This window comes from Pecten maximus, chromosome 12 (assembly GCF_902652985.1).
Source record: "Pecten maximus chromosome 12, xPecMax1.1, whole genome shotgun sequence".
In the NCBI taxonomy this organism is placed as follows: Eukaryota; Metazoa; Mollusca; class Bivalvia; order Pectinida; family Pectinidae; genus Pecten; species Pecten maximus.
This window is the reverse complement of record NC_047026.1, coordinates 18,038,251-18,065,358: the sequence shown is the minus strand read 5'-3', so window position 1 is coordinate 18,065,358 and position 27,108 is coordinate 18,038,251. Positions and strand designations below refer to the sequence as shown.

Here is a 27,108-nt window from a genome sequence, read left to right as displayed (position 1 = left end):
CATACATTTTCCAGTTATATCTGTGTACCATGCAGCTATCATTGTAGACGAATTGAATTAATCCTGCACATTCTATCAGAAAAACATAGCAGTGTTTCATGGCATCACATGACGTTTCCTATGTTCACTGTTGTTAAGCCTTTTTAAATCGACGAAACAGATTACAAATTATTGGATGATATTGCGGAGAATGAATATCTGTTGTCATTCTTATGTATGTTTCCTTTTCTTTTTATTATGTTTCTAAACTCTTCGTTGTCCCCTTGGTTATTCCAAATGATAAACAGGATATAACCATTCAAAACAAATTCTGGGTTATATATATATACAATAGAGCCGAAATAAATTGTAATCAAAATACTAAGGGATGAAACAAGATCTAGATATACATTAGACCCTGACAAAGCCAAGGGGATTAAGACCAGGCGTTCAGAATGATTACATGCTACACTTTATACATAGGACCAAAGTTTTTGAGGCACAAGTTTAATATGTTTGTATGGCTGATATTTCAATGTAAATTCTAAATTACAAAATAGAAATCCAATTTAATTTCAGTCTTTTGTTTGATTTGTTGTTCATATTTATTTAACAAACATTACGAAATACACATCCAATTAAATTCAGCCGTTATGAGACTTTTTAAACAATTTCACTAAGAAGCTAACCCTGGCTGAAGTCATGTATGAACTTCTCTTACGTAATTGTGTATCATTAAAACAACAAACAAACAATAATTCAATGATCAAAGGGAATCCAATACCTAGATAATGCTGATGTTGACATGCTGATCCATTTCCTTCGCGAAACAATCTTGTTAATCACACCTTTTGTTTGTATAGGATTGATTGTCTGTCTGGTAACAACACTGCGCACATATTTGTAATAATGAAAAACCTCTTCATGTATTTTAGGTGGAATAAATATCAGGAGCATGCATACAATTCTACAACAAAAGACACTTAAAATTGATAAAAGGTTTCCGGGATAATGACGTAAGCTGTACCACTTGGGAAAATATGACACAGGTGTACTTTTAATTTCCTTTGATTACATGTTCGATAAAATTTTCGATTTTTGGCTGGATAAGACCTTGAACATGTTTTACGTGTTCTCATAATATTATTGCTGTTTTCTAATTAGATTAGTATTATTCGACAAATAAGTAATGTAATCAGGGTTGTCTACCTGTTTGTCAATAACATACATTACCAGTTTAATATTAAAGTATTGTTTCTAGTTTTTAACTCGTTGAGCAATAAATAACTTATTTAGGATTTCAAACCAGTAAAAAACGTAATCAAAGTTATATACATGTTGACCACAGAACAAGCATTTGCTGCAGAAAAAGCTTCAATCTGGTTTTCTTTGAAATGCAATCACGATTTGCTATTTAAAATGGGATTCTAGTATCTGTCTAGATTTCAACACATCTGGCCTAATTTAACGAAGAAATATTTGTCACGTGATTGGTGTATACACTAATATATACACTATATAATAAATATATTCCAAAGAATGGAATATACAAAAATGCGAAAATGATTACGTTGTATGACTGACACCTCCCCCTTCTCTTTGCCAAGTGACCATTTTTTTGGAAGAATTTCATCATCAAATAGCGGTGCAAAAGCATATATTGGGTAGAAATATTTAAACGCCCTATATAAGGAAAATATAAAAAAAAAATTAAAAAAAGAAACCCACTCAGCGTTAAAATTCTTCCGTGAGTAGGATGGTGTTTCCTTTCTGCTTGTCGACGTACTGTACGGTGTTCAACGTACAGGTGATTGGATTAGATTTTATATATCGTATAGGTACTATACAACCTGTTATTACTGTTCTCTATTGTATAGTAGTAAGAGGTTATATACTCTCGTAGTACAGTTGTACCAATAAACAATGTAAAACTATGTACGATCTATCGTCACGGGCAGTGCAGTTTCACACAGCAGATTTTTTATCATTAGGCCTATAGAACACCTCATTAATCCACTCGATACATTCGAAACAACTTAGGCGCGGAACGTGAGACTCTACTACCAAACAATATGGCGAGAGAGTGGGTCTTTCCTGAACATGTTAATATTTTACCAATGTTAAACGTCATACCGTTGGTCTAAGACTGATATTGATTCTTTGTTTGATGGTCTTAGTGTTGACCTTCTACAATAACCCTTTTCGACAAACGATGTAGTGTTAAATTTGTTTGTCTTTTGGGAAAAGGCAATCACTTTTGAATGACGCTGTCATTTACATGTGACCTCAAAGTTCCGGATTGCTTGACTTTTTCTATTTCTTTGTAAGGGGGTTAAGTGCACAGGCGCTTGCATAGAAAATGTGATTTCATTTTTTTATATGACAGTGGTATATGTACTCTGTAAGTACTTAACAGAGTACACATACCACTGTCATATTTATATTAAAAAAAAGAAAGAAGGAAAATCACATTTTCTATGCAAGCGTCTGTGGTTAAGTGCCCTACTCTCCCAGATCTCACGATCGAGACCCTCCCGCTGCCCTAGCAATTGTCAATCGCAAAATCGTTAATGCTTCACACATCTAAATAAAAATTTGTATAAAACAAAAACAAAAAAAGAAAATGAAAAAAAAAAAATGGTTTCTGACACTAAATTTCAGGCCCCGCCCCTCGGGAATAGAACAATTGATGACTATAATTAAGCGCCGTTAAATTTCAAATACTGCCCGTTTCTTCACATATTTTTCATTTTCTCTTCACCCTCATATTGAAAACTCAATTTTGATAACTTCTGTGAGGATACCACTACAATACAAAGAAGTCATGATATTGCCTACCACCTTGTTATTGTTTTCTCCTTTAGTTACATGCGATCGAAATTGATATAGTCACACATATAATCACAGGATTTTGAACCAATTCTCTGAAAGCTTCCGGGGTTTAGGCACCCCTTACCCCTCGCCCTATTTCTTTATGTCCCACAACCCCTAGCATACCATCCTGGAACTTCAGAGGCAAGATTTGATTTTTTTTCTCACTAAAATGCTGTCATTCAAAACACTACATGTTCCTTAAAACTTCAGTTATGATTTTGTTGGAAATGTGGCCCCGACAGTCTCAGAATGCAGGACCATAGGTGTCCCCAGACCCCTCGCCATAACTTTCTGTTTCACCCCCGCCCACAAACATCAAAATCCTAGATCCGACCCTGTTTACCCCAGCATCACTGAAGAGTCATACAAAAAGGAAGAAGCAGTTGTAGGATGTCCCTATCATTACTGACGAGTCCTAGAACGAAGGATGTCCCTATTATTACTGACGATATCGAGTCATAAAATGAGTAAACATTTGTTTGATTGAGTTTTATAGTCATATTTAGACTTATTAGATATCCGGCATTTATTTTATTGCATTAACTACAAAATTTATAATTCAATTCAAGTGTTTATTGCACAATTCCTATTACATAAGTAATTTGATGTCACTACATAAACATAGTACAGAACAATTTGAGTTAAGTATTTGCCAATGTCTGTTGACATATTTCCATTTTATTGAACAAGATATGTACAAAATCAATCATTAAACCGAACATTTTTCAAGATTAACACATCGTTAAAAACAATATGGTTTTATCATGATACCGTTTGCAACAAAAACCAATAACATTCTCCGAAATACAACATCGCTAGAGACAAAACTCCAATGCTTTAATCGATAGACATATATAATGCATAATTGATTCTTCACATGAAATTATACGTTTATATTCGTATTACAGTATGACGTTTTCGGGTAGGCAATCAATGTAATTTATCACGAAATCTAATCGATACTATTTAAAGCGAGAAGCACCATATCATAATAATGAAAATCACTGATAAAATTTAAAATGGGTATATTCCATTAATTTTGCACAATGACACTAAAGAATGAAAAGGTTATTCTAACTCTTAAATCGACAAAAATAGGACAAAATATCAACAAAATATAGATTGCTGGAAACTCTTGAAAATATATAAGGAAAATAAGACCAGGTGTTTCATTAGAGTTACCGTCTTCAGCAACGACACCCGCCATGCAAACCCTTTCGCAAAATATAATTCGAATCCTAATTTTGAAGGGTGTAATTACTATAAAATAACATAAGCTACCACAAAATGACAAACGATAATACCAAAGTACCTGGAGAATGTAGATTCTCATCCCGCAACATAACCAAATTGGGCTAAAGGGATATTAATGTTTGTGAAAATATGAGATGTATCTAAAACAATATGTTCATCATTAGTAAATTATTGACAAATAGTATCGCTAGGTCCCCATAAAAGCGATATGTACAAATGTATTTATGCACAGGCTTATTATGAGAGAGAAATATTCACAATAACTGAAGATGAACAAACATGGTGTCCTATAAATAACAAAGTACTAGTTTATGTTATACGAGTTATATTCATTTACATGTTTGATGAAGAATAAATCAACACATTTGGAATAAGCAAACTATAGATGATGAAAGAAAACTAGTATTTACAGTAGGGAATATTTGAGCTTATGTAAACAATCATTTTCTTTTTGGGAAGGACTAAAGACCGTTTGTATATGATTGCCAATTAGTTTTTTTACCAACACCAACCTTAGAATTTATACATTTTCATTTTCCTACAAAATGGAGTTATTGAGAACAATTCGATAGACGGTGTTCTCACATATATTTATCTAAAACCACATCCATTACATTTTACTTTTGTCCACAAATCCTTTATACTATTACAATAGATATAAACAATAGATTCACAATTTGCATCGATTTTCATATGATGACGAGATCGAGTACAGGTATATTCAGAAGATATTTTACAATAGTTTGCATAATTAGACAGTTTTTGAAAGTGTCTCAATATTTCGCCGACGACATTAAGCAAGTGTGTGCGTGAATGATGCAAGTTCCCATGAATAAAATGTTAGACTGTCACGAAATCTGAAGAACATTAATTTCACCATCAATCAGTCGTTAATGAATTTTAATATACGTCCAACATCTACAATGGCTATACGGATCGATTACGCATATAGCGCGTGTATATATTAATGTAAAGTTTATAATCACTATTACACAATACACATTGATTTTTCCGCAAGCACATTACATCACCAGGAACAGATTTACATGATAATCCCTTGGATTAATATCCTTTGATCTGATGAGGGAGGCCAGCCGTCCATGTTCAACCGTCGTCGCCCCCACAATTCATGTCTACAGGGGGAACTGGCTTAAACGATCAATCGAAATGCGTCTTATTAATGAATCTTTTATTCATCTGGAAAATAGAAATGATATACCAAGATGGCTGCGCCCATGTGTCGACATTATTTATTATCCGACATCTTGTTAACCAAACCAAAGAACATATAATCGACGTTTCTGATTGGTAAGATTTTCCGTTGTCATTTTCTACGGAACCAATCAGATTACTGGATTTGGTTCATGAATAATTCATGAATACGAGATTCATTGTGCAAATGCTCCAACGGAATCTATCGGAGCTACGCGTGAGTACCAATGATGCTGTCCAACTGGCTTTCACCACGAGTACATCGGAATTGGTTAACGATACATGTCGTTCTGTTGATCATTGGAAAACGATTAAACTATGCATATGACCAAGTAGGCGTGGTCATATTTAAATGATGCATGGTTATCCTTTGTCAAAATATCATTTCCATAGAAAAGATAATTTCTCAAACATAATCCACTTTTGATAAACCTTGATATATGTCTTTCAGTACCGTATATGTAGTTTATCCCCAAGATCGATCCCATCGATTTTGACTTTCACAAGTCAAACCATTCGTAGCCACAGTGGCTCCTTCCTGTTGTTTTTGTGAGTTGTGTTACTACTCCGAAGGTCTGTACTCATGATTCTGTTTGGATGCATAACCTCCTCACGGTCGCCATTCGACAACCTACACAATTGTACATCTCTACCACAAGGTCTATTGCTGTCACCCACAGATGACATTCCTGAAGACCTTGCCGATGACTTTCTAGAAGTGTTTCTGGAAACGTTTCCCGAAGTATTTGAAGACTGTTTAGACAAAGAGCTGTGATAGCTAGGTGAGATATCAGAACCTCGATCTGTCCCAGTTCGGTTTGAAGAACTTCTTGATATCACTGACGACACCGAACCTGAGCATGATGGCGAAAGTGAACATTCATTGTCAATAGGTATGGATAGCATTGACATATCATTTCTAGCTAACGTCAAATCTCCCTTCTTTCTTTTTTCCGCAACTGGGGATGCAGCGGAACTCACAACAACTGGACAAGTTGACGCCGTAAACATTTTCACTTCTGACACGGTTGGATCCACATGACGCACATGGCGCACGTGACTTGCCTCTTTGTCTCTACAGAAACAACTCCTAACATTGTGGTACATGTTATGTAAGTCTGACTTTAGCGTGCCTATGTCCATTATAAAGATGGAGAGAAGGACAATAACAAGCATCCCTACACCAAAAGATCCTATACCCGTTGCAGACATCCTGTCATCACTTGCACTTATAAACTTCCGTTTGTGGAGAGAAGTGTTTTTCTTATTTACTGTGAGGTCCTTTTTGAGTTTCTCAACCTTCTCTTCAATGGTAAGTTCCGGCTGATTGTCAGTGTTACAAGCACACACACACATTTGTGGAGTTGTCGTTTGGGATACTCCTGTCGTCGGTAAGACTGCAGTTGTCGAAATTTCAGTGGTACTTGCTGTATCTGCAGTAACAGAAAAAGTACATGTATATGCAACTTTAGTGCAAATTAGATACATTTACTCAATTTTTCATTTTTAAATAGGAATGGGAAAAGAAATTGGTAAAATGTTTCTTTAAAAAATCATAATAATAAAAATAATCATATGCAATAATAGGTGATCCAGGGGACAGGTCCTGAGGCTTATTTTTCATTCCGGCTCCTTGGAACGTGTCAAGTCCCTATTCTCCGGGGGGACCTATTCCCCACCAGCATGCACATCGACCTAGTGACGTTTACTACATTTTACAATTAAACGGCTTTTGATAAACATTTGTCATTATTTCATGATTGATTAATCATAAATTAGTTTTACCTGTAGAAATACTTGGTTTTTGTTGTGTGAGACAGATGTCGGTAGGATCTGGGTCCACATTGATAATGTTGCCTGTATCACCGAACCCTGAAGCAAATTAAGCGAAAAAAACAGTTGAACATTGTTTACGCAATATATCGGAAAAGGCAAACTATTTTCTATACTTTTTTCAATAGGCAACTTTTCATGGGTCATAAAGTATATGCACCTTATCAGAGGCAGAATATATTTCATTGGCAGGGACACATATAGTATACCTATATGGCGATCGTTAATACTATTCTTATCTCTTACTGCAACTTCGCTAGTCAAGTCTGTTCAATGCGATACTCCCCTTACACAAGTTGGCTGGCGAAGTTGTTCGTACTTTTGAGTTACCTATAATAAGCGTTTACATTTCCCCTTTAATGACATTCGTCTTCGGTCGATATTTTTTCTCATTTTAATAACTTTCAATTATGGACCTTTAGAGAGTTCAATATGGTATCATACCGACATGGTAAAATCCAATCACCCTTGGGCAATATTTTAGATTATCAGGTTGATATAACATCATAATGACCGAATAAAAAGGTCCTTAATTTTTATATTAGATTTGAAACTTGTTTGTTATAGGGTTGAATTGCATTATAGTTATGGAAATTTACAATGGGGCATTGTGACGTCACAACGATTATATAACGCCATAAACGTAATATCTCAAAACATTTGGCCATTTTTTAGCAACTGGGAATGGAGAGAATATATATCGACCTAATCAAAAAGAATAATTGTATATTACTAAAGACACCAAAAATATATTGATCATTACTTTTTTCACTTATAAACTCCTCAAAAGTACCATACATCATAAATCCATTAGAATATTAACAATTGTGATATAATATATCTCCTTTTGTATCCAGCTTAATTTTTGTGATTTGTGTTTTTTGTTTGTGTTAGCAAAACTTTTTCTTCTTCGCACGTGCAGTTTTCAATGCAGTGAAAATAACGATTGGTTTGAAAATTCTACATACTATATATATATATATATATATCTAAATATAGAAATGAAATATTAACATGGCAACTGTAATTCTTTAATATTTCAATTGTTTTTATCTATATACAAGATACACAAATTGTTTCTCTTATTTGAACTATATATACACGTTATATACTGATACCTCAAATAAAACTTACCATTATTATCTGGACAGGTGTTTATGACATCATGTCCACTTAGAAAACATATTCGATAGAAGGCGGTGTTCGGCTGGATTGCTACATGCAGGAATACATGACAAATCCCCAAACCGGATATATTTGTAAAGTTAGTGCGGCACTCTGGGTAGTTATCGGTGCACATGCCTGTACATTCACTGGTATCCCTGACTACACGGACGTGCTCGTCACAGCCATGCGCAATACACGTGTCATTTCTCACTACAAAATACAGGATAAATTTATTGACAATTGTTTACATGATTTTTATCGCCTGATATTTTTACGGCTGCCATCTTCAAGTGACTATTAGATTTCTATGTCTACAATAATAAAGCAATCATAAAACTCAAGGTACTTTACTAACATTCTTTCTATGGTTGATGCTGTATTTTTTTACGTTTTGGAATCATTCTGATTTTCCAAGTTGATTTTAAGTTCGGGACAATTTTGTGTAATTTCGGGATGTTCCATTACATATGCCCATCTTGAGTTATACGGCGGTGAAGTTTGATAGGGAGATTAAAATAGGTTTGACAAAGTACTGTTGATACTCCAACAATGCTATTAGTTTAGTCACACATGTGTATTACTTACTAAACACATGATATATACCAAAAATAAATCTAACTTCTGACGTGCTTTTCATGCAATCCTTCACAAATTGCAGTATATTACCTCGTTATTGATTTATAAATACGTTTTCACCTCTTTACTTCGAAGTCAATGGGTCATGAAAACAACTTCGATATTTCCCGAGTATCCGCGAGATAACCCATTATATTTTTCATCGCACTTTTACAGTAGGAACTCAATATCTACATCGAGTAAAGTAGAGTATTCGTGTTATCAGAGTTCGAGATAGCAATGTTTGGCTGTATGTATTGTGAAACTATTATTGGTTTGTATTCAACATAAATTCCTTTCATATAAAGAGTGGGCACTGTTAATGATACCCCGTCACTCGAAAACTAGGTTTTATGTATACGTGTATAACCAAGCGGTTAGTATTAAAATAACCATAGCTCAGATTATTTTGATATATGCTTTGCCACTTTATTGAAGAAATAATGCTTCTAATATTCTGTAGTGAAAACAGACAATATATTGAAATTATTTGTCAACAATATGCTTTGCTTATTATGACGTCATCATACCATGCGGTTTCAGAGAGAACGTTTAGGAATAACATTTAAAAAAATCAAATCTAGATAGACATATATGCTTATCTCTTCTTAAACAGTGGAAATTCAGAGCATGCTACCTTAACACATGGGGGAAAGGGTTACATGCAGGGACTTCAAGACGATTAATATCTAAAAACGTACCCGTCAATGGCTCGCTACAGACGAAGAAATTTTCCGTGGAACACGAGTCTGCCAACCAGATTTTGAGCAGAATCGTACTGAACGGTTTAAAGAAAACATCGAATGCTAAACATGGATTGTCTGGGACATAATTACGGCCACCACTTTTCCACTCTATCCAGGAAGGATCAACACAATCAGCCCACCTCAATGACGTCATGTTGTTTGGGTCTGGGGCATGAAGTCCAAACCAGTACCTAGAGTTGTCAATGTCCCTGTGAAGGGCTCCATTTTCGGGATTCCTGAAATAGGAAACTATATCTTACGAGTAAATTACAAATTAATTTTTATTACATTTTTACCAGTGAAATATCAAAAATTATTCATTCTATAAAAGTGATATTTTTCACTAGTGAAAAATATCACTTTTGCTGATTTGACCAATCAAATTAATGATCAGAAAATACCAAAATAATTGACCAATCAGAAAGCCCGACATATATGTCAGCACCTGGACAGGGGAAACTACTTTTTTTGTTTACAAATTATCGCTGTAGTCCTAGTTAGCATACGGGGTAGGGTTTTCGTTGATAAAAAATGTAATAAACAGAATATCTAACAGTGTCTTCAGTAAAACCAAATATATTTCACTCGTGTGGCTAATATTTTGATATTTTTCACTCGTGCTGCGCACTCGTGAAAAATATCAAAATATTAGCCCCACTCGTGAAATATATTTGGTATTACTGAAGACACTGTTAGATATCCTCTATATCTTAGACATAGTATCTATTTAGCTGGACTACAATTTCAAAAGTATAGCACCACCTTGTCGTGACTGGGCCATATGTTTGGAACCGTTTTCTGAAAATGTTCGCTGTTTCTGTTAAACAACGCTGTTTCGCTTGCTGATGTTATAAAGTCAAATGGCGCTCTATCTTTGTAACGCGAAAAACAAAAATGCCCCTATAATAAACCACCAAATTTGTACGATGTTTAAAACCAAACATGAAATGATGGGCTTTCTCCCTTCCCAGGCCTAATTATTGCAGCTTATTGAGTTATAAACATCAAGCTAGTTTGCACAGAGGATGTGGTCTACCTGTACCAATCTAGTGCCTTACCAGCGATTTGCAATCATCTCTCAGGCCTCAAAGGTCAAATATGGGACATTTATCCAAAAGCAGTACATATGTAATTAGGATTGCGGGGAGCAACATGGAGCTTTCCTTAATGCGTGGCTTACACTGGGTCAACCGTAGGCTCAAGCTTTCAGCCGCTCCATTTCTAGCCCAATGGAGGCCAGGGACAGCTAGCTGGTACCCATGTATTATGGCAACTACGGTCTAATTTGTGAGCTACACATGTGACCGAAGTGAAGTGAGCTCTTAAACTAGCTTGTATTAAAAAACGTATGGGACTATAACATAATGACCTGGTCAAATATGTAAAACAATTTAAAGATATGCAAACAATGCAATTTGGTCATATTTTTGATGACAAATATCTTGGTTCGAGTTATACCGGTAAACAAAGTATATCCCAATTTGCTGTCCCTTCTATGTTTCCATGTGGTGTAATTAGCCCTACGATAAATGACCTTTTGACCATGAAGGATTGACACTAGTCACAAGATGTTCGCATTTTTTCCGTGCAAATCGAAAGCCATAAACTTTAGTACATAGAGTCTAAACAAAGGAGGACCTAGGAAATTCAAAGTAAGGGATGTCAAATCTGGATGGGTAGGTGCAAAAGCCCTAAAATTAAATAAATGTCAAAAATTTCAACATTGGATTTCAACGGAAAGTCAAGTACATGTCTCACAATTCAATTGAATTGAAATGTTACAGACAGGTTTCTATCAGAAATGAGCCTCACTACACTGCATCGCGTTCCTCATAAGCATGTATAATGTAACAGTCTATAGTCAATGCAATATTATATTTACAATATGAATAATTTATATACTGGTAATGAAAAATTACACATGTATTCAATTACTCCTATCATAATCAATACCAAAAAAATATACATGTACATATACATGTATTATCTAATTAATGTAAACTTTATTTTATTCATTCATTGGTAACACATGAAAAGTAGACACAATCAGAAAAAAATACAGCATGAAATGGATTCAGAAACAAGTTTTTTAAAAACTTATATTAATCCGTCTCCGTTGTTGACTCATCAATTTAGCATGGTAACAAAGTGGGAGAATGAATATGAATATTGAAATAACTCTATATTGGAAAGAGACAGGTAGTGGGAAATGATAAGATGAGAAGGGAAAGAGAAAGAGGGAGACTGCCGATACCATTGTTCATTTAAAAAGAACTGCATGATGATACAACTGTGAAAACGATAAATACAGAGTTGAAACGTGGAATTAATCGAATCTCTTGGAGCTGATAATGAATTGTTGCACACATTTAAAAATCAAGGAATTTTCGTCAAAAGTTAAGTTGTTGCTGCCAAAAAGTAATATTTCTGTCGAAATAGGATGATTTAGGGCAAAGAGGGAACGATTTCGAAGGTCGGAAAAAAGTCTACAATGTAATAAAAAATGTTCGTTAGTTTCATCAACTTGACAGTAGGAGCAAAGTGGACTATTTACCAGATTCCTACGAAACAAATAATATTTTATTATCTAATTGATTCATAACAATAACATTTTCAACAATATCGAAACCAACTATTGCATAAGCCTTTTTCCAATTTAAAAGCAATATTGCTATGTTTAAAGGCGCATATTCTTTATGCAAATCTATAATTATTGTATTCATTCTTACCCTCATTTTATCGAGTTTGAATTAGAATTACGGTTCCGTTTACATGTCGTATTTCCTGTTATTTTCAAAGAAATAAGTAATTGGATCAGGTTCTGAAACCATGCATGGTGACAGAAGTTCTCCCCGAAAAGCGATTGAGAGTCCGGGTAAATCCTGAGTAGACTTTCTTAGCCTTATGCTATGGAGTTCATTTCCATTATCATGTGCGCTTACAGTTCCCCAAGGGCAATAGAAACAGAAACACAGACCAATTTACCAAACTGCATATTTAATACCGGTAATGTACTTTAAACCAATAGAAATCGTTGGAGACAAGGTTGATATATCTACATTTGAAATACTGAGAGACAATCATAGGAAAAATAATTCTTGATACTTATAGCAATTTAAAAATAACTGATCGATAACAAATGATATTATTTTTATACTGATATGCTATGGATGTATATGCTGTATCGTATCATATTATATATTAATAAAGTATAGCATTCAGTATTCAATGAATAAACTTAATTTCCGAAATACTCATAATCACTGTCATCTGAAACACTACTATCGTGTTACAGGTCATTAAAGATAACCAATCAACTGAGTTTATTATGTATGTATGGCGATTCACTACCTTATTTCTTTGTTTGATGTGATAATACACAGATTCGGTATTGATATATCATCGGTTATAGCTGGGAAGTTCAATGATCCGGAAATAGAACCATCCATGATCAGTCAGGCCAAAACAAAACATGACCTTTACATGAACCAGAGCTACGGCGATAATCTGCGGCCGTTAGATGGTATAGGTGGGGGTCTGTGCTTTTCACATTGTTTACGGCATGTAGTCATTTACCTTGCATTCAAAGTGAAAATAATCATACATGTGAGCAAAATAGTTATACATTATAAATACGATATGATACAGTAGCCATAGACTACAGCAAAATCCTCCGCTCAACAGACTCAAGCAAGACAAGCACACCCCTACACATTCAAACACATATCTGCTACCAGACACGTATGAATTCTGGTTGGTCGGGTGGCACAGTGGTAACGCACTTGCCTTTCGCCTAGGCGGCCGGGTTCGATACCCCAATCCGACGTGAAAAGGTATGGGGTCACCTGCCTGACCACGTGGGTTTTCCCGGGGTACTCTGTTTTCCTCCCACAGTGAGACCCCTCACGCGCTTCCATCCGGGCCAACAAGCGTAATTAATATAAGTTCATATAACTTGTTTCGAAATTGTCATAAAATAAATAAAGTTTATATCTATATACGAATTCTACTTCTGACACACAATTGCACAATGGAACCTCCTCCTCCCTGTAGCAGCATGACAATGCACTACACTAGAGGACTTCAATGCACACATACCACAGACAGTCCTTTAAGGTCTCATTAAAAACGCTAGTTCTAACATATCTCTTCTGTCCTTTGCACCACACTAAAACATCTTTGAACTTTTACTAGCATCTCTGTGTTCCCCTCAAACCCCTGTAATCTTCAGTATTGACGGAGGGAGCCTTAATAGAAGAAGAAGAAGAAGAAGAAGAAGAAGAAGAAGACATGTTGCATGACGTTGATGCCTTACAATTTAAGAAGCGAAGGAGATGGTATATCTGAATAACTTATATTTGGTAGGGCATTGAACTCTGATGTCTTTTTATTTACTGAAGGACTGGTCGCTGGCCCTCAACGCATATTCATATTTACTCATACACGTAGATGTAAAGACAATCCAGTTTTAATATTCATTTGTATAGATATTTGGAAAAGCATTACATCGCTACTAGTAGACAAACAATATAGAAATATGTATTCAATATACCACTATCCTTTGTAAATTTTAGCTGGTCAGTGTTCCAGTTAAAAGAATACAGTAGATAAACTGGTTGCAAATGGTTTGTAAACAAGACACCAATTCATACCGGAAGTAAGACTTGGAAAAAGCTTTCAAGGGTGAAATTTGAATCATCAAAACACACTTCGATGTAGAAATGGCAGAACAATACGTAATACAAATTTACCATTAATTCATTACTTGTTTGAATACATATCTTCTCAAACCATTTCTAATGTCATATTGTGTATATGTGATATACTTAACATATAGGAAGTGCCAACCAACGAATGAAATATTGACCCCGAAAAAGTTCAAACCAACGAATGAAATATTGGATCCGACAAAATAAATTGAATCTACACAGGTATACTGTAATTAAAATTGTATAGAATAGCGTATACATTCCATATTACAATTAAAGAATTAATTGTTTCGAACAATGAAATTTATAAAATAGATATACAAGACATAATCACTATGAAATATCCTGAATTTCTGCATTTTGCATTTAGTAAAGTTGTGTATCGAATAAAACGTGTAAAGCATACTTACATGTCCCCTTTTTTGGTCGAATATTTTTTTATGGTGATGATGATAAAATAGTTCATAATTTACAAGACTTTAAAGCTGACCTCGCCTTCGCCGGTATTAGAAAAATATATAAAAAATATTTTTAGAAATTTAATGAAACGTTTTAGGAGGTCCTAAACACATTTCCTCCAAACAAGATTGACGTAAAGTTGATGAATTAGTTATCAGGGGTTTGCTGTGATGTTAGTGTGTTTTAAACAAAATGTTTACGTTTATTAGTTAGGTTTTGATACTGTCGGAATGACGAATTAAGAGTACATCTGATAAGTGATGTTTTAGAACTGCTAGGCCCACTGGTTGTGATAAAGTAGAATCAAGTCTCTCATACATTGTATTAGCATATCATATTTCCAATTCATTTCAGTGGGCTAGATTAATGATATTGTTGACATGGTCGCGAGATTATATGCAAATTGGTATCCATTTCGGGATTAAATTATCCAATTGTTGTTGATTCTGCTAGTTTGATACCATCATGTTTATTGACAAGTGTTTGTATTCAATATAAAATTAGCGCCAATGTGGACATCACATGTAATCGATATACACAGACTATAGTGATTGATCGACCTACCATTGGACGTTCATTGGAAATTATGGAGAACTATGGTGAAAGCAAATCGACTAAGTGGATATGAGCAGGGTTTTTATTACGCAAGAGCACTTATGTATTCTTCTTTGCAGGCGATACTGACGAACAGATTTTCCTCGTGAAAGAGGATATGATAAAACGAAAATTAATGTTGAATTCAATCTGTTTCAATGTCAATGCAAAGAACATCAAGCGTGTTACACATTAATCACTGTTAACATATCTATTTGAATGAATTTTAACAGATTACCACACTGATGAATAGGCGCGCCCAGATTACTTTCCGGAGAAAACAATATACCGACACTATAATGAGCGTAATCAACGCGAAAAGATAAGATTGACGATGATGTATATATACATATATACGTATATGTTTATAGTAATTAACTAGTATTCGATTGTTTACGTTTGAACCTCTGAAGGTAAGTATTGTTGGACACAAAAATGTTAAAGTAATGTTTAACTAAGAATATCTTTACCATGGCCTTTATTGTGAAATATTTACTCAAATGTAATTCTACAGAATTAACCAAACAGATAAGTTTTGGCGAGGAAATTTACAAAAAGTAGCCGTTAATAACCAATAAGCAATTAAAGAAAGTAAATGATGATAAACCTTTTAAAACAACAGAGAATATCGATACAATAACAATTGTAAATTTAAATTAAAAGCAATACATTATAATTATAAACAAAAATCCGAAAATCTAGACTTACAGGGACCTTGCAATAGAACAAGGATAATAAGACCAGGGGTGCCACTAGAGTAAGCGTGTTTTTTTATCGATTACACCCGCCATACCAATCTAGGTCAAATTCAGATTGAGTCATATTCTCAAATTGAAATCTAGAGTGGTGACAACGCAACCATTGAGCATTTAACAAGTATCGAACACATCTGACTTCATATACTAAATCAAATATTTCCAAATCTCGTGGTCTTCATCACCCTGCATATCTCGCAACCTCGCGTTGTTATTTTTTTCGCTATAAGGATCAGACCCTTAAATATCGATTAAACTGGGTATGTAAATACCGTCGGAGAAGTAGTGATGCTACTATCTAGAAATAAAAAAAAAGGTTCCGATTGACATATTTTTTCACACACTGTTAGCCCAACGCAACATACGCTGTCATCAGTATAACAGGAATTTGCAAAACTCAAATTCGTCATAATACAAAACAACCAACCAACCAACCAACCAACAATGTAACCAACCCACCAACAAACAAACAAATAAACAACAACAATAATCATAAAACAATGTATTTAGTTATCACAGAAGATGCCATCAGTGAAAATTTCTGAAAAATGATGTATACTTACAAGACAAACTTCCAGAATGTCCAGTAGTTACTATCTGGTATAGTAAGAAGTGTGTTGTTATTGTGTTCACAGATTTGTCGTGCTTCATTCCACGTGTGTTTGTTTCGGAACACTGTGAAGGCGCTAGGTTGTACAACCCAGCCCTGAACATGATTACACACGTCAAACAACAGACCTGTAAACGAAACATAATCATATTAGTATTTCACATTATCAATAGATATTTTTAAAAGTATATTTCTCAAGATACATGCATTCATCAAAATGTACATGTATTGTAGGCTAAGTTGACGTCGAAATATCAATGGACAAGCTTGTACTTATTTGTCCAGTATAAGTGTGATAAGTTCAATAAGCACAGGGATCGAGCTAGCTTTTTTCTTTACAACTTCTGCTGTCAAAATACAACTTTTTCAGAAAATATGACTAATGTTATCTCCTGCGACAACTAAATAATATTGTTGTTGTTGTTTGTTGGTTGGTTGTTACGTCCCCAATCAAAACTCTCACCTTGTACTTTGACGATGTCGATTCCTGATTAAGTAACAACTTCACAACTATACTGCAGATATTTGTTTCAGAGATTTTCATTTGAAGACGTGACATTGCTTTGATCTGATCTAGATTGATTGACCCAGATTAAGATGACATTTGATGGTTTGGTTTGTTTAACGTCCTATTAACAGCCAGAGTCATTTAAGGACATGCCAGGTTTTGGAGGTGGGGGAAAGCCGGAGTAACCGAAGAAAACCACCGGCCTACGGTCAGTACCTGGAAACTGCCCCACGTGTTTCAAACCCACAACCCAGAGGTGGAGGGCTAGTGATAAAGTGTCGGGGCACCTTAACCACTCGGCCACTGCGGTCCCTTGATGTACCATTCCCAACATGTGGTCTTATACTGAAATTCCTTCTCAAAGATTTGTTTTCATTAATCCTTAATTGATATTCAGATTTCTACTCTAGTTTCCTCGATTGTCAGTTAAAACAACAGGTACTACTATTGAAGAAGTACAAGGAGGGTTATGTCATCTGTTCCGAATAGGAAGGCGTCTTCTGTTTTGTCGACAATTACTGACATGGAAATCTAGATCAAATCTGGGTCAAGTCACATCCTCAGAATGAGGGCTAGGATGGTGTCAACGGAACCACTAGGCATGACAAGTATCGAACACGTTTGACACTACTACATTCAAAATTATGTTATTCCCTATTTATATTGTTTGTGATTTATGTGTTAACAAATTTTAAAGGACAGTCGCTAGGATGTAGTATGTATGTACCATAAATCAATTCAATCATTTAAAGTCGTGTAACTGAAAAAACAAGGTAGATAATGTTATAATGAAATAGTGAAATTAAAAATACTTAATGCCCTTATAGTTATGATAGGTGAATCGTCACACATCTGATTAATTCAAATAACCAGTTATATTATCACTTTTTTCAGTTCAGAAGAAAGAATATTCAAGTATTCAATCATAAAAGTTCGAAAGCAGAAATTGTAAAATAGTCTTTTACTTCTACATAATAATGTATTTGAAAGCATGATTTGTGTCAAACATTCAACTTACTGAAGACCAAAACTGCTCTCATCATCGTTTTGATTCAGCTGAATGCAGCGGCAGTATTAGTGATTGCAGGTTCCATTAAACTCCCAGAGTCTATCTTTCGTATCGTTTGCATACCGCTGTTGTGTTTCCTGTAATCAGAAGTCATTACTACGTGTTCATATTTTAAAATGATAATAAAGAAATATTAATGCACATATATATCGATTCCAATCTAAACGCTAATTCAGATGAAAGAATTAATCATGTGCTTACTAAAACACACACAAAAAGTGACGGAAAATTCAATTTTAATTACATTTCAGCAGCTTAATCATTTTTCTAGCATACTGAGGGAACCGAATATATGGGTCTCATTTCATATGAGATTTAATGAAACGAGTCTTAGAAGTTTTGTTTTCCGAACAAAAATTAAAAGTTCGAGACGGGTTTTAAACAATCTTATATGAAATGAAAACACATATAAGATACTTCTTTTATAAGACAATTGGGTAAAATTCCATTTTGACAGGTTTCAGAGTCGAATTGTAGAACGCTTGATCAAACAATTCATGACGTCACGTCATTGTCTATATCATGACGTCAAAATCGATTTTTGAATGGCATGGCCAGTTAAGAACGCCACATGGTATATTATACTAGTGACATATACAACGTTATTCCATGACAGATCTCGGCGGTTAATAGGAGGATTATGTGATAAAAATAAGTGTTGTTGAAATAATACATTGTGTATAATAAACTGCGTTTTTGGAATTTGTTTCTGAAACAGACTCAACTCACTTATATGCATTCGTTACATTAATGATACAAAAAGTACAAACATAGTTAAAAAAATTAATTCTTCATAGAAAGTTTAGATATAGCAGATATGTTTTGATTATCGCAATTTATGTCTTAAAACCTTTATATAGAATTGTTAAAAAGTGAAAATAAGAACAAAAATAGTGCATGTAAAAATTACGTCGATACCAACCGTTTTGTAACCTTGTTTTTACTGTTAGTCTTTGGTCACATTTAGTTAACAATCCATGTTCGTCTTTGACACTTCAGCATATCATCACATTTTTCTTGAAAGAAAAAAAATCATTGCTTCACATTGAAGATAATCACAGATTTAAAATCACTTAAATAATCAATTAAAACTATTTTATCAAATTAATTCCACAATGTTTTACTGTAAAGTAATCCTGACGATGAACTAACGAAATTCAAACGAGGTAATTCAGTATCCTCTTGTAAGACACACTTCTAGTGGTCATGGGCTTCGAAAACAATCACCGACTCAACTGTTGACAACACGCTACCACGCATATATTGGAGATGTTATCGATTGTCCAGGTAACACTAGCGCTGATGAAGCATTGAATTGCTAATCGATCCCTTTTACATAAACTATCAACATTAATCAAATTCTGTTCTAGGCATCTTTTACAAGCTTCTATTAGTTGTTATAATGAAGGTTCATTGAAATGAGTAATTACATCTAGTGTACTTTGGGATGTTTATGGCACCGGAATTGAAGGGCATTTTCTACTGAATCCTCAACTCTTCACAATGATGTAACAAGGACGTTTATCTGCCAAATAGTCTTCTAATATAGTTCAGAATTAATGGCAATCATGTCATTAATCATGCGTTGTCATGTACTCATTTTTTCCACTTTCTAAATTTATATTTAAGAATGTTTGTTAGGATTTATACACATACATATATTTATAGATGATTCCTCTATTCCCATGGCAAGCTTGTTAGACTTGTAACACATAATAAATTAACAAACACCAAATTGAATTGAAATAAGGCCGTTTTATTAACGACGTAAGGATATCAATAATGTATATATACATTTTACATACATTGTTACATCAAGTCTAAGATGGGGATATACAAAACGCCCATCAAAAAATATGTTTACATACATTGTTACATAAAGTCTAAGATGGGGATATGCAAAACGCCCCATGGATCTAGGTGGATTGAAGGGGAGGTGGTGGGAAAAGATATAGAGCTTCCAGCTAAACTATAATTAGTAAACACTAATTATAGAAATAAACAAACGTGTACAGACCTTGTTCCTCCATATCTCAGCGGCCTCTGACCTCTGCGACCAGTGGCCCTGTACTTATATAGGAGCTATAAATAGAAGCAGACTAACTCTGCATCCTTAGCCAATCACCTCACTTCAAATTCTAAAATGGTCAGCATCCATATGATGCACAAAAACTTGAAATAATTACGAATGGAATAATCCATAATATAAATGACATGATAAAGTGGAACATACATAAATGACATTAAACAAAGTTTAATTTGTATTTATACCATTAGTTTAATTAAACAACCATATGTGCTATGTGAACCTGCCGTATAAGACTTTCTTTCATAATTCAATATTGAAAATTCTTAAATTTATTAAATATCGGGCCTATTGCACCACCCCATGCAGATTGAGACATTTCGTTTGGCCTATTTTGAGTTTTAGGTCACCTGGATATCATAACTTTAGGACCTTAGCGTCACCGACATGTCCTAATAGGACAGAACAGCTTTATTATGATGTATTGTTATTAACATTTCCATTCGCTCTGCATGTCCACTATATAAGTTTACCACACAAGAACAAAAATCACCAGACCATAATTCTCACGTAATCCCCATAGGTGTAGTAATGTGAAGAACAATGCTTGTGACGTCGTCACTAAATTCGTGCTTCCGGAATGAAAACAAATAGCTAAGGAACTTGCAACAGTTTATTAAGATCTGCTGTGTAAAGGTCGAGTATCCTGGAATATATTCAAATGTTAAACTTGAATTGAAGATATTTTGTTTACTTTCCACGAACTATATTTTCTGTCGGGAACGACCGCGTGGAATCATGACGTCATAACAGTACGTGACAGCGCGGAATTTAACTCCGGAATACGATAACGCTTGTTACAGGTTGATTATAACAAAAATCTGAACTTTTGAAATGGAATAATAAGCATTGAACGGTCTTCTTTATTGACCTATAATTCTCGCAGGATTGTAGATGATTTAATTGTGACGTATTAACGTGCGTTATTAAATATGTCTGCAATCCTGTGAGAATGATAGGACAGGAATGCAAAGAATACTTAATTGGTTCTACGCCATCTAACTCTCAATGTTTAGAAAGGTGTACAATACTTTGTGCTTTGTCACTATTTTCATACATTATCCGTTAATACGTTTGATTATCAATAGCCTTATTTCAAACGTTTCAATCAGTTCTTGTTCAGTACTTATTTTTAGGAATTTTACTTGAGCAGTATGAATAGCACTGGAGTATGGTGATGTTTTACAAAAAAAATATCACATTTTCTAAATCATGTTACGATTGAGAAATGCAAACTGTCACATTCTTTGTATTGTGTATTCAAGAAAAAAAAAGAAAAATCATGATAGGCAGTGGAACTACCTTTGCAGAAAACAAGTCGCGATAGTCCTAGAAGGTAGTCTCTCCGAAAGACTACCCCAGGTCGATAGTATGAATCTAACAGTAAAATACATTATGCAAAGTACTCGGGACAAACTTTTTTGTTTTGCTTTAACAGGCCCCTGATTCACCAATATCCTATTTTTTTCTATTGAAAGCATAAGAGGTTTTAAAGAAAGGTCTTTAACTATGATTCCCTTAAATTCAATAACATTTTCCCTAGAAAATTTAATTCAAGGAATATTAATGAAATCGGGGCCATATCACTTCCTTATAATGAATTCCTTCACAAAACAAATTGAATCTAAATTACCAATGTTTAAACCGGTCGATCATTGAGTGACAATGGTTAGAGTCACTGGAACAACATCAAAGGTTGATATATAACATCAGAGGTTTTAATAGCACAGACTAAACAATGTCCTAGAACAGAACAAACACTCATTCTATCGTGTCAGGTGAGTAAAGTAAACATATTGTAAACAAAAACAATGACGACGAGAACGCTGGATACATTTACACTGCTGTTAATTTCAACTGTGATAGTGATATTAACATGTTCAGGGCAACTCTACAAAACATCGGTATAGGACACCATCATAATAGGCCTGATAACAGCCAGGATGTTCAGCTACAGGGTTTTCCACTTTACAGACGCCCATGTATATTCAAAAGGACATCCTTCTTAAGATTTTAAAGCACAATAAACACACTTACAAGTAACTAATTTCATATAAAATTCAAATATTTTCTCATAGATTGGAAAGGTGTTGTAAACATCATTCATTTATTGCATCAAAGGTAGGAGACATATGTATTTTATAAATATATTCAACATCGTTTAATACTGTAAGGTATGCCTTTACGATACTAAACACTTGCTGTTGGAACGAGAAATCAATCATCAATTCAGTAATTACCTAACCGGTTTTACACATAAAACCATCTCGGTATAAAAAGATCCTTTTCAATTTGTTTTCCCTAATACTTATTGAGTATAGCATTTCGTAATGGGTTACTTTACATTAAGTAAACCAAATAAAGTTACAGGAAACTGCAGGAAATGCTGACTACATGTCAGAGTCTGATGAAATAGCATAGTTATACTCGGGAACATCAGTCAATATACCAACTACAATTAACACAGCATTCACGTGCACCGACATGCAAAGATGAAAAATACATGTTGATCTACTAGGTTAAAATTTAAATTAAAAGGGAGCATGATTAAAAGACAGTAACAGACAACAATGGGCATTAAATCGATATGATGAACGACAACGGACAGCGAGGGGACAACAAACCAAACGGACAAACAACAATGGGCGCGAGGGGACAACAAACCAAACGGACAAACAACAATGGGCGCGAGGGGACAACGAACTAAACGGACAAACAACAATGGACAGCGAGGGGACAACAAACCAAAAGGACAAACAGCATTTGACTCAGATAGGATACCGAGCGAAAAGGAGATGACAAGATATGGGACACCAGATATTAATAACAGACAGCAAAAGATATTTACCAAAGTTACACCATATTGAAAGGATTGACAGGAGTAAATAGCTACGTAGCACCATATCACTGTGACAACAATGGATGAGCTGATAAGGGGTTCACAACAAGCGTCTCTCCTCTATAACATAGGAGCTGCTTGTATGTATACGTTGAGACGCTAAGGTTGATCCCACTCCAATGCAAATTAGAAGACAACATTTGTAGCCAAACCAATCACACTTAATCTATATATGAATAGAACATGCGTTATCTTCTTGTCCGACACCATAAAACAGACAAAACAACTAAATAATCGTTAGAATGGGACATCTCGGACTTCTAGTACAGTTGATGGAGGATGATGTTTTGCTAAAACTGCCATGTACACATCAGCACATTACACCCTAGTATAGTAGTTAACACTTCCTAGCACTTGTTTCACGCTCCAGTGGACATTATGTTACAAAAGATAACAAGCCTAATAAAATGATTATATATTGCATATAAATCACTTTGATAAACGAATTGGAAATATCGGCATTGCCATGTGTGATCAGTAACAGATTAAAATGTGTGCTATCCAGGTGAATGTGGCTGGTGTAGCAGCCTGCACGCCATTCATAAAGGTGATCTGTAAACCTGATTAAATTCCCCCAGAAAGAATCACGCAAACATCGTCTAAACACACATAAAAAGTTTTATTTCATATAAACCGAGGATGATGAATTTCTTTTCTGATCGAACGTAAAACCGAGAATTAGAGGAGATATAACTATGAGTCGATATTAGTAATCAATGCATTATTATGAGTGTGTCTCTGGGCACTGCAAATTCTCTAGACACTTGTCTCCTATGACCATAGCGGTGTACCCTAGACCCCCTATCCTCCTGGTTATCAATCTGGCCAATCACAAAGCTGTTACATTTCTTTTGAAGCTGAATTGTTCCCTGGCTCCCCTGGACATACATCATCATGTGTCCCTGTCTGTTGGAGTCCCCCTATACATACACCCTCAAATGAATCTCGCTGTTGTGATCGGGTGGTACAGTGGTAGCTTGCCTTTCACCTTTGAAAAGCCTTGGGGCTACCTTCATAACCACGTTGCCCGCCCCCCTCCCCCCCTGCTCCCTCCCAGAGTACTCCAGTTTCCTCCCACAGTAAGACCCCTTTTCCGCTTCCTTCCGGGCCAAGAAACGTTATCAATGTAAGCTAGTAGAACTTGTTTTGCAATTGTTGTAAATAAGATAATCTTAATCTTAAAAAAAAACAAACAAACGAACAAACAAAAATAAACAAAAACAAAAAACAAAGCAAGCATCTGCCACATCTCGATACATTCATACATAATATAAGATAACATTTCAATGGTTATTATTTTTTCCATATTAGCCAAACGTTACATCTATAATCTAGCTTATCAGGAAATATGTTCATAGACATGTAGCTATATAGACAATTCCCCATTCATGACTCATCTGACGTGCCAACATTGTGTTCGTTCGGTGTAGGCACACTTAAACACAAATGTTTGTTCTTTATATCGAATATAGAACCTATCTTGTGAATTATTTTGTCTGATCACACCAAACGATGCCCGGAGCGGTTTATACAAAATCATATATTCGCTCAAATGGAATAATTGTATCTGGTGTGATAAAAAAAATACAAAAAAAAGAAATAAAAAAAAAAAAAAATCTGATCGATAAATTGCATGCATGTTTGTAAAACCGTGGTGATGATAATTGCTTAATTGTCTTTATGAGTTAAATTTCCATTCTCGATAGTTGCCCTGTTGACGTTCTCACTTAATGTCGCATAAATCTGCCAGGAAGGTGTCGCCTCACCTGACACGTTGACACAGCTTTTGAGATCAATTACAATCACCTCCCCGCATCCCTTATCTAAAGCATGTCATGCAGCAGTCAGTCTGTGTCCCGATCAATCCGCTTGTCGAGATGGGGAAAATGTCGCTAAAACAGCATGTTGATATCTTAGTTAATGTCTACCATTATCTAGGCTTTGTAGAGCTCGATCTGTCAAATATTCCAAATAATCAATATACGTGTAATAGGCATGATTACATTTTTTTTTTATCTCGATGGGGAAAACACAGGTTGTTTTCCAATGCGTTATATAATTTGATCTGTCACTAAAAATATACAGTAAAAATAAGAAATATAAATATGCATGAAATATAATTATTCAATAATAAATTCTTATCTTGATGTGAAAACGCTTTGTTCCCGATTATCTATATTCTCTGTAACTCATTTTGTCACTGATATAGGGGTATACAGCGAATATATCAATCAAATATAATTATTGTTATATATTATTTATTCTAAATATGGTTGAATCAAACCAAAAAAATGTAATTTGTTCAATGATTGTAATGCCAATTTATGTTAATTTTTCATTTAAGTTACATTCAGTAAATTATATGATATGATGTCATATGCTTTTATTCGCCTAGTGGTTCCCTTGCCGACACCTTAACTCTCAAATAATGTGGTTACTGAACCCGGATTTGACCTAGATTTGTATGGCGGGTGTCGCCGTGACGTAGATTTGTATGCCGGCTGTTGTCGTGACCTAGATTTGTATGCTGGGTGTTGTCGTGACCTAGATTTGTATGCCGGGTGTTGTTGATGAAGCAGAAGACGCGTACTCTTCCGAAACACCTGGTCTTATTCTCCTTGTACTTTTTCAGGAATCTAAAAATGCAAAGTAATTTTGTTGATTGTTTTTATTTCGATTTTTTATGCAATTAATGTATATGGATATTTACGTTTAATTTCGTTTTCTTATGCAATTAATGGATATGGATATTTACGTTTAATTTCGTTTTCTTATGCAATTAATGGATATCGATATTTACGTTTAATTTCGTTTTCTTATGCAATTAATGTATATGGATATTTACGTTTAATTTCGTTCTTTATGCATTTAATGTATATGGATAATTACGTTTAATTAAATGTCTTGATATCTTGTGTTAGCCTGTCAATGCGGTATCGTCACACTGGACAATGTAATTTGCTAAATGATTGAGTTCTATTAATTTATATTCAATTTAAAGTAAATGCAGTTCAGACATAATTAACATACATTGTATATAATAAGTTTTTTTTATGCTGTACGTTATCCTGTCTATAGAATATCTATAATTACCTGACAGACATTTCCCCAATCAGGACACACAGAAACATTATCATCCCATTATCGGCCATTGTAATGACATGCCGCAACATTTTAACATTAAAATGCCATATTCCAATCACCCTCTACGACAATCTGTCGCTAATCGTTATCGCAGTAGAACGGAATGCCATTCAGGGGTTGACACCCGAAGTATGTAAATATATGGCTCTTACGTATCTGATCTTATGTCTATACCATTAAAATGTTATTTTGACTGTCAAACAGGAAAATCTATACACACAGCTCAATAGCTGATGGAAACACTCCCACTTTTGATATTTAAATGTTATAATCCATTGTTACCTTTCACAGAAAGATTCAATTGCTATTTCGAAAAGCTTAAACGTTCAGGTGCAGTCATCGATTTCCTTGTTGATTTAAACAATGGCTGGACTTTGTGTTTTTGTTTTGTAAGTAGTAGATTAACGGGGAAAAATACATGCTCAGCGTTTATCAATTTATAAGCCAGTACAAAATCAGCGGGATACTGTAACGATTTAGATGATTACTCGATATATATTTTGACACATTAACAAGACCATTGGATTGAGAACTACTTGATAAATATTTTTAATCAAATCGAATTTACATTTGTACACCTTGATACATATAATAT

The 27,108-nt window shown here is 34.6% G+C and overlaps 1 protein-coding gene across 1 annotated transcript; it reads right to left on the bottom strand.

Moving 5' to 3' along the window:
* Positions 1-3,411: 3,411 nt before the first annotated feature.
* On the bottom strand, positions 3,412-18,457 carry LOC117339389. The gene is made up of 6 exons (XM_033900951.1): positions 18,334-18,457; positions 16,761-16,935; positions 9,636-9,916; positions 8,287-8,529; positions 7,105-7,191; positions 3,412-6,752 (listed from the first exon to the last, which is right to left on the bottom strand). Exons 1-6 carry the CDS (start codon positions 18,356-18,358, stop codon positions 5,827-5,829), a joined length of 1,737 nt encoding a protein of 578 aa, XP_033756842.1. The 5' UTR covers positions 18,359-18,457; the 3' UTR covers positions 3,412-5,826.
* Positions 18,458-27,108: the final 8,651 nt, after the last annotated feature.

Bases quoted from the DNA above. Each gene is read 5' to 3' on its own strand.
- LOC117339389 (XM_033900951.1), bottom strand. From the start codon at position 18,358: ATGATGAGAGCAGTTTTGGTCTTCA. The intron at 9,917-16,760 runs GTAAGTATACAT...TTCCTATTTCAG, and splicing joins ACATTCTGGAAGTTTGTCTT to GAATCCCGAAAATGGAGCCC. The intron at 8,530-9,635 runs GTACGTTTTTAG...TGTATTTTGTAG, and splicing joins CTGTAGCGAGCCATTGACGG to TGAGAAATGACACGTGTATT.